This window comes from Atta colombica, unplaced genomic scaffold (assembly GCF_001594045.1).
Source record: "Atta colombica isolate Treedump-2 unplaced genomic scaffold, Acol1.0 scaffold125, whole genome shotgun sequence".
Taxonomy (NCBI): domain Eukaryota; kingdom Metazoa; phylum Arthropoda; class Insecta; order Hymenoptera; family Formicidae; genus Atta; species Atta colombica.
This window is the reverse complement of record NW_017259212.1, coordinates 3,426-13,416: the sequence shown is the minus strand read 5'-3', so window position 1 is coordinate 13,416 and position 9,991 is coordinate 3,426. Positions and strand designations below refer to the sequence as shown.

At 29.2% G+C, this 9,991-nt stretch overlaps 1 protein-coding gene across 2 annotated transcripts in view; it reads right to left on the bottom strand.

Annotated features, from left to right (window-relative positions):
* Positions 1–203: 203 nt before the first annotated feature.
* The window catches only part of LOC108694875 (serine protease 44-like), a 10,124-nt gene continuing 336 nt past the window's right edge, over positions 204–9,991 (bottom strand). Inside the window, exons 2-6 of one of the 2 annotated variants that reach the window (XM_018204565.1) lie at positions 7,665–8,048; positions 4,617–4,916; positions 3,610–3,878; positions 2,942–3,105; positions 204–723 (exon numbers count right to left, since the gene is read on the bottom strand). In XM_018204565.1, the coding sequence (XP_018060054.1) occupies positions 520–723; positions 2,942–3,105; positions 3,610–3,878; positions 4,617–4,916; positions 7,665–8,026 (1,299 nt within the window). In that variant the 5' untranslated portion in view covers positions 8,027–8,048 and the 3' untranslated portion in view covers positions 204–519. The remainder of the gene's footprint in view (positions 724–2,941; positions 3,106–3,609; positions 3,879–4,616; positions 4,917–7,664; positions 8,049–9,991) is intronic. The other variant, XM_018204566.1, reaches the window with a different exon arrangement.

Here is a 9,991-nt window from a genome sequence, read left to right as displayed (position 1 = left end):
ACAAGTTAGTTTGGCCAAATGTGAATTTCAAGGTATGAATTTGATTATATTTGGCTATCTACTGTACAAAACCGCATTTGACCAAATATGTGCCAATTCTTATTGGAACTTATTTGGAATTTAATGCAAGCATGATGGAATTTCACCATAGTTTCAATAAGGAATGAGCATTATTACTGTTCTTTTGTTTTTAATAAACTTAATACTTTTAATAAACTTTTATTACTCGCTTGTGCGTCATATACAAAAAATATCATATGTTATTTTTTACAATGCTTATTTTTCATCATATACATACATCAATCAAAGTCATTTTTAAATGTATAATTCAAGCGACAAATATAAAAGAATGCAAATAAAGAGATTCACGGAATCCTATCGACTGTTAACGTAAGCTTATCAAACATCACATTTATTGTCAATGTAGAATTATTTGATATAAAAAGAACTCAATACTTAAATATTAATGGAATTATTTGTGATATGCTAAAATTAAAAAAATATATTGGCATAGAGCAATCAGTTGGGATATTGATAAACACTGTTGTCCAAATTGTGGAAGGCCATTTGTTCGTCGATCCATTGACGACCATAGGCTATATTAGCATAAACGCCGGGAGTTCCATTCTCGCCACAGCCAAGACCCCAGGCTACGATACCAGCTTGAACGTATTTAGCTGGATCATTCCTTAATGGGCACACGAGAGGACTTCCACCGTCGCCCTACAACGAAAAGATTTTTAAAAATCACTTTTATCTAATCGCATGCAAAATAGAAAAAAACATGGAAGTTTCTTCATAGAAAATTGTAAACAAAAGGTCGCGCTTAATTCTGTATTTAGCACCAGCTTCCAAATAATTATTCCAGTTTTTATGCTCTTCTTTTTTTAAATATAAACAATAAATAAAATATAAATTCCTGCTCAAAATTGTCAAAACAATTAGATTTAAAAATAGGTTTAAAAAAGTGAGTAAAAGTAAGATAAAAAACATTTTATTTATTATGACATCAAATCCACCAGAATGTTAATATTAAAACAATATCAAATATATCGTTTCGATTTTTTCAGTCATTATAAAAGAACAAAAATGAAAAAAATAATTTAGAATAATAATTGGATATTAGAAAAATCACAATTGAAACATATCAAATGAAACCATATCAAAAGTGTTAGACATTATAAAGAATATCAATATGAATAAATTAGTGTTATGTTAAACTAATAAATCTTCATGTCAGTGAATAGTTAAAATCCGATACTGTTTCATTGTTCAAAAGCGAAAAAATAGCGTTTGTATGAGTTAAAACGTCAGTCATGTAAATTATGCAAAAATTAAAATTCTAAGATAACTATAAATATATCAGTATATTATAAATATATCAGTAATTAATTCGGTGCCTTTTTTTATGAAATTCAAAGTTATTTATGTAAAGACAAGTACATTTAATATTCGAAACGATCGAAATGGGTAGTAATCCGACAAGGCGAGATCTGGTTCGCATGAAGAAGAACTTCCTAGCCCAATGTAAAGATAACGTCCTTATATAGTTCCTTTCGAGATACATGAATATCATGCTCTAAAATCACTTGCTTGTTTCCGCTGCCAATATAAGGCCTTTTTTGCTCCAATATAATACGCATCGTTCAAATATAAGTTATTGTTAATAGTATTCCGTATCAGTAACAATTTGGCGAAGAATTCAGGCCAGAATTCAATAAACTCGTAATGCACCCTTCATATCCCATTAAATACTCAGCAAAACATTTTTTTGCAATGTAAGTTTCGGAGTCAATGTAAACAGTTCGCCGGGATTTACCCGATTTACAATGATTTTCTGCGTTTAGGTTATCGTATGATAACCTCATTTCTCATCAGCAATAATTTTGTATAGAAAATCTTTTTTTTGAAATCGGATTAGCAAAGACAGATTGCCATATCGAATCTTCACTAATTGTTTTCCGGATTCAGATTGTGCGGAATCCACCTACCCTCCTTCTGAATTTTATCGAGTTTGACGATGAGATATGTATGTTGAGTAATTCTGAGTTGTAATGCAAGCTCCTGTTGAGTTTGAGAGAAATTTTCAATGAACAATTATTCGTCGTCGAATTTTTATGATTGACTTGAATGTTGTCGAATCGAAAAATGAAAATCCATTTCGAAACCTCTAGCACTTTTTATATGTTTTACGTGTTACAACATCTTCATTTAAAGCGGTACAAATCATTTCCATAGCTTCAGCAACATTTTTCTTTAATTGAAATATGAAACGAATGCAGTACCTCAAATGCTACTTATCGAATGCCATTTTCGATCTAATTGTCCAATAAGCTTACAATTAGTATTATTGGTATATAATATGATTAGTAAGTCGAAAATGGAAGACTTTTGCGCTACTTAGGTATATGTCTTTAGTTTTGAGAACTTAGTGGTACACACTTACAAATCATAAAAGAGCAGGAAACTATTTAGTTCTAAAATTATAGGAGTTATAACTCACGAAATGTAAATAAGGCGAATTAATTTGTACATCTAATGTATATTAATCAAAAATTATGTCAATATTATAAAAATATATTCTATATATTCCTTATATTTGATGTTGTTTTAATACCAACATTTCTGATAATAAACTTGATATCATAATAAATTAAATTTTTGATCTTATTTTTGCTCTATCTTTTTAAATATAATTGTTTATAAACAATAAAATATAATTATAGAAGCAAGGAAATTAGAAAACATTCAACGTTGTTTATCAAGCAGATTTTATAAGAACAGATTCTCGATTTTGATTTTTTGATTCAAAGGAAATTTGAAGGTCTCTATAATTTTGTATCTCTCTGAATCATTAAAGTTGTATATCGTTACATGAGAATAAGACTTTATGGAATTTTTTGAGCTTAAAGAATTTTTGTGAAACATATTTCAAATATACCTTGCAGGTATCTTTTCCTGCTTCTCCACCCGCGCAGATAAAACTTTTGTCTAGTAGAAAGTATTTTCCCAATCTGGTGGTACGCATAACGTCTTGACACGTATTATGTTGTACTATAGGAAGCTCTACCTTCTTTAAGATCACTTGGTAACGTCCCTCTTTGCCTATAATTAAATTTCATTAATTAAAACCCATTATATTATATTGTTATATTATTATATAATTATTATATAATTATTTCAAAATAATGAAAAGATTTTAAAGAATATAAATCAAAGAGATGAGATGCCTATAAGAACATTATATAGCTTTTTGCATGTTAAACTTTAAATGAATCTAAATTAAATTTAATATAAATATTTCGATTCACAATTTTGAGTTATCTTCAATAAATAATCGTCTATCAGAGATTACATGTTCACATAGATCATTGTAGAAATCACTTATGACATGTACTGTGATACTGAAATGATGTTAGCATTGTTGAATTAAATATTATTTTGTATCATTATTATTTAAATATTCAGGTCGCTCTATATCATTATTAACCGATTGTTAAACAGAAGAAATTATTTTTAAAAAATAATATATTAAATTAAAGATATTGTTAAGAGATTCAATCGATCAATATTTATTTCTTTACATAATGTAACATGCAAAAGGCGTACCGAATATGTCTTTTCCCCATCCGCTGGCAAAACATCTGGATCCGTCGAAGTTTGCGTTTATTTCAGCGAGACATACGACATCAACGTTTTCCGCATATTCAACTGGAGTTTTCAGGATCAGAATGGCGTAATCGTTGTAAAGCGCACCAGAATGGAAGCCTTCGTGAACCACGATTTTTTCGACTTCGCGGTCTTGATGTGGATAGATTTCATTCTTCGTCTGCGTATCCCATTCTCCCGCACGAACTTTCAGCTCCTGTGGCTGTTTCCTATTTAATCGGAATACACTATTAATCTTTTACTAGCAATATTACTTTTTCCAGGCGCAGTTGATTTTTTTATTATAAATTTTAAGAAAATAAATACATAATGGGATTTAGTATCATCCTCTAAAAAAACTTTGTAATGTTGAAATTGTGTGTACGATGATACCATTATCTAATTGTTTGTTTCGTTGCTAAAGCCCATTTTAACAACTCACGATTAACTCTTAATCGAGGTTCAATTTATTCATTATCTCTTTTCAATTCTAGAATTGGAAAGAGGTGAGAAATAAGTTGAACCTCTGTTAAGAATTAACAGAGGTTGTGAAAATGAGCCAAAGACAAATAAAAGTACATATATGTGCTCTTAGCAACCCGTAATGCAGACAACATAAGATTTTATACAAATAAAAAATTTGGATATTTTTCATATGTTTTACATATATTTTTAATGCTAATTGTAAGCATGTAAAGATATTATTTTTAAAAAGATTTTTCAGTATTTTATATTACTTTTTTAAATGAATAAAATAAATTTTTTTTAATGAATAAAAAAATAACAAACAAAATATTTATTCGAATGTACTTAACTGAATCAGAATGTACTTAACTGAATCAGAGCTGTTTATCCATACTCTGATATATAAACTTGAAATCAGTTTTATTAACTAAGGTTATCGAATAACTGTTTGCAAAAATGTTATTTGTTATCACAAACACATTCATTGCAAACTGACTACTGACCCATTGACGCAATGAGCTGCAGTGAGAACGGCCTGCCTGTGAATAAGAGCTCCGCCACATTGATAAACATTCAATTTCTGACCATTGCTGCCAATAGCCTCTTCTTTCAAAATAGCCACCATCCATGGAAATTCGCCGAATTGGGCCTCATTATCGGTTTGACCGGTGATTCTGAAACCGACTCCTTGAGCGTGTCGTTGTCCACATCCTTTCCTACCAATTGGTTCAGGCGTGGATGGTGGCTGCAGATCCGGCGGTTTACAGCAAACATCCAAGTAATTATCGCATACTCCAAGACCTCTAAATATTCCAAAATACGATTGTAAAAACGTAAGGCTCAGTTATTTTAATTAATTTTTTTTTTACAATACAAATAGATCACGTTTATTCACATAAATGAGATAGTAATAGAAAAGAAAGCTTATCTAAGAGAAGAATATTTCTAAGAGAGATTAATAATATCTATACAGATTTTTTTTGCAACTTAACCCTTTTAAACTTTAAATTTTGACGGCATTTTAAGTGCAATATTTTACTGACAATTTATTAAATTACTTTTCTTTTAATTTGCTAAACATTGAGAAATCATCAATTAAAAATTCTTCTGTTAATTTAAAGTTCTTCTGCAGTTAAAATTAACTGCAAGAAGAACATAAATTTAACGATATCATCTTGAAAACAATTTAAATATTAAATCATTAAAATTATTAAAAAAAAACAATTGTAATTTTCAACAATTACATATTTCTTCTCCGACTTAATTTTATATTTAATTAATTAAATCAATATTAATTTTATGTAATGTGACAATAAAGTTCAATATGTGTCTTATAATGAATATTATAAGAAAATATGCACCACTTAATTAATATACAAATGACATTTGTTCTCTAAAATATTCATCTCTACAATATACTTCTAATGTTTACAAAATTGATGTTTACAAAAATTCTATGAAAAATCATCTTTAGATATCGCCTTAAGATATCGTCTTGTTGTTATACGATTTTGATTCAAATGTGTACGGCAACTCTTGAATTCAACGTTATCGTTTTGAATTTGTTTACGTTTACAAGGCTCGATTTACGCTAAAGTTAACATCGATGTTAAGAAACTGATCATAATTATTCCTCTAAAGAATGAAATGATTGTGATTGACCAGTTTCATAACATCGATGTAACTTCGGCGTAGATCGAACCATGTAAACGTAGAGACTTCTATTTTCCCTACTCCTCCGACCTTGCTCCTGTAGACTTCTTTTTGTTCTAAAATTCTAAATTAAAGAAGGCCAAAAAAGATTCGACTTACAAACATTTCAGAACCGTGTGACAACAAAACTTTATCCAAAGATGATTTTTCACAGAGTTTCTGCAAACTGTACAAACGTTGTTCAGAAATTTATGATTTCTAGAGAGAATTACTTTAAAAAACAATCAAAGTATTTGTATATTGATTAAATAGTGTTTATTTTTTCATAATATTCACCGAATTTTATTGTCGCGCTACATATACACATTAAATAAAATTGTGTTTAGAATGAAAACGATATATATTATCCAGAGGAATTTCATTGTCCAAAGATAGTCTCATGCGGCGAGAAAAGTAAAATGGCGTGCTAAAAACAATAAACCTAAATTGAAAAGCATCAAAGAGAATATTTATTAAATCTAATTTTAACAAGACAAAAATATCTATTATATATACACATAATAATGTCTACATATACATAGATTCTACCATGCACAAAGAGCATTTATAGCGGAAGCTAATCATAAATAGCATCGACTTCCGATTCCGCGGTAATTAATTCTGATCGTGATACATGTTCCTAATATTTCGATTCCCAACTTGATCTGCAACTTTAATTGCAACGATTATTCTATTTCACAATTGAAACGTCATTTTTTTGAAATATATATTATATTATAACACAATACCTTCAATAAAGGTCAATCGTCATATAAAATGTAATTACATTTAATTTAATGATTTTATATAATTATATAATTACGTCATTTATGAGAGTGTGTATTATATTGATGTGTTGTATTGTGTCGAGCACCGCATAACAAAAGGAATCGCTAATTCTTCCTGATTTAGCAACATCGGTATAGCAATGTTTCCGCTTTCCTAACATAGTTACTCTCCGTGTACGGTTCAAACTATACCTTATAACTACCATGCCATAATCATATTTAACGACACTTATTTATTGTACATTACGGAGACTTAAATAAAGTGATAAATAATATTGAAGTGAAAATTCATAGCAAAAATTCTTGTAACAGAATGTCGTGATATTTTATAAGTACCATTTTCCGTAAAAAAAAAACATCTTTACAATAACAAATAAAAAATATCTTAAAAAATATAAAGAATTTGCGTTTCGCGAGTTTCCTCCGTGTCCAGATCCATTCTTGGAATGTCAACGTTCCATAACAAGGCTGCTCCTCGCTCTGATGAAGTGGACTGCAAGGTTCACGTTGGCATTCCAAGAATGGATTTGGACACGGAGAAAACTCCCGAAACGCAAAATCTTTATATAGAAGAAAGCACCCGTGGAAGTCTCAAGAATATTATCTTAAAAAATATTTTATTTACTAAAGAATCGAAAAAATATCTAATTTAAGAAAAAATTACAGTATTATTTTAAAAAAATAATTATAAATAAATCAGAAGGAATGTATGTGTGTATGTAGAGTATATATATTTTTTTTAATTTAAAAGTATACATTTAAATGAGAGATCATATTAATTATCACTATGCATATCTTGGTAATGAAAGAAAAAGTCATGCATTATCGGATACCAGTACCAATTTAGTAATTTAATTGAAAACGAGAAAATTTATGCGAGTATATTCTAAAAAGCTACTAATTATTGTTGCATATAATTACACCAAAACCAATCGTTAAAGTTTTCTTCGATTTTACAATACTAAAAGAGGTTCACGTTTATCTGTGAATGAAAATTTCACAGCATGCTGTGATCCATCGCCATCCGGTAGAAAACCAGTCGAGACTCCGATCTTTGGTCAATAAACTCACCCCGAAGGCTTCTCATCCTTATCACCAAAATCGGACCTGATATCGATGATGCCGATTCCATTATCCAAGATCTTGCCTTCTTTGCACTGATAATAAGGCACACATTCGCAGTCATCAGGTTTCGAAGGTGTTTGATTCGCAGTGCCGAGGATAACATTTGGGGAAGTAGTGGTGGTAACGTTACTGAAGATGTCTTTAATAAGGCTATCGACGTCGCCGCCTATTGCGGGTACCTTCTGAGGGGTCGTTGTAGCATTTGGAAATGCTTGGGCGATGAGGTCGGCGAGACTACCTTTTTCTTGCGGCAACGCCGTCACGAAAGTCACGCCGATCAAGGTCAATGCAGAAACCAGTTGCCGCATGATTTGCGCCAAGGATTCTTGGCTAAAATAAATACGAAAAATGGTGTAATATCTTAAAGGCTGTATTGCGGAACAATCATATCTAAACCGATTTTACGATCTGCCAAACTTCATAATGGCAATCACAAAGAAGAAATACCTTCTTTTTGAAGCTATAAATAGCGATGATACACCGATGCCTCACTCTAAAGTAAAAAAAAAAGAAAAAAAATAAATGCAAATTAAGTAGCTCGAGAAATCTTTAATCACATTTATCTTTCGTGCGATCATTAACATGAAGCAATTTTGTCTTCGGTAATTCTCAGTTATCATCGAGAAGCATTATTGAATAAAATGCACTTTGTAGTAGATAACATGAATATGTTGCGTCAACAAAAGAGAGGATATATAATAAATTTATGTGTGGAAATAGTTTTGACATCATTGGTGAATTTTTTAAAGAACACTTAAAGTTGCATTATATGAAACGAGCTTACTACTTTATATTTTTTCTTATTACAATCGAACTTGTCTCCATAAATAAAAATCTTTTTATTATGAAAAAAAATTAGATTTCAAAGTTATAATAATTATAGAATAATAAAGAAGTAGAAATATCAGTATAATATATATATGTCCTATGTGTTCGATAATCTATATACACACATAATTTTTCTATTTCTCGGGATTCTCCCGAGTTGTCGGAAATGAGATTAAATCATATTATGCGTTCTACAATTCTGAGCGTAATGAGCCATAAAGAAATTTGTTATCTAATCAAAACAAAGAAAATGCAACTTTTAATACACATATAAAGCTGCATGTTCGAATTTAGTTGGAATTTTTAGTTATCTAACAGATTCTAACAGTTAATTATAATAGATAATTATAACAAATGTTGATATTAATGACATTTACGCATGCAGTTACTTAAAATTAATTAATATCGTCTCTCTCTCTCTCTCTCTCTCTCTCTCTCTCTCTCTCTCTCCCTCTCTCTCTTTGATCTGATGTATATATAACGTATTACGAATTCTATTTCAAAAAAATATTAATGTATAATAAAAATAATATTTTTTATAAAATAGAATTCATAACTTTATATATGTATAGACACAGCAGATCAAAAGATTAATTAATTTTAAAGTAATTGAATATACCTATTATATATTTTATTATTTTATTATCTTCTTATTTTTGTATATTTTACTAATACATCTAAGATAGTCTTCTAATTATAACAATAACAATAAAATTATTAAATTTTCATTAAATCTGAAAGAAAATACTAGATCCTTCGAACAACTTATAATTATATTTATAATTTTTCCAAAACAAAGAAAATCATGAAATACATATGACGCAATAATTTGGCTACATTTATCCAGAACTCTTGATGCATTCAGATAATTAACATTATCTGCAAGGTGCTTCCGCAATAAAGATGCACATGGACATTCGTCATCACTTACATAAATATTCGTTAACATTATTTTCTTTATTTAATTTGTGCATAAACATACTCTGATAGATGTATTGCGAAGCTAGAAATGTTTTGTCACTTATTTCGAGCTTTTATTTTTTTACCACATGAATCCGATTAATTTGATAATTGATACGTTGATAATTACACAATAATACTGTAGTAAGTTATATAATATATCTATTACAAAGTCTTCTTACAGAAAGTATATTTAAAATTACTTGCCACTAACCTTTCTGTGATATATATTTCGCAAATCAGTACGAACATATTTTGTTCGTACGTACATTAAATCAGTATCAGTTTCCAACTATAGCTCAAAAATTACACGAATTTTAAATTAAGAAGTTATGAAAGAAAATTATATATAATAAGATGATTTTGAGAATTTTATTTCGAAATTATATAATCATTGCATTAATGTAATAAATGCGATCATATGTTAAGGCAGAAAAATAGATTCGATATTATTAAGCATATTCAAATATAATTTAGATTATGAT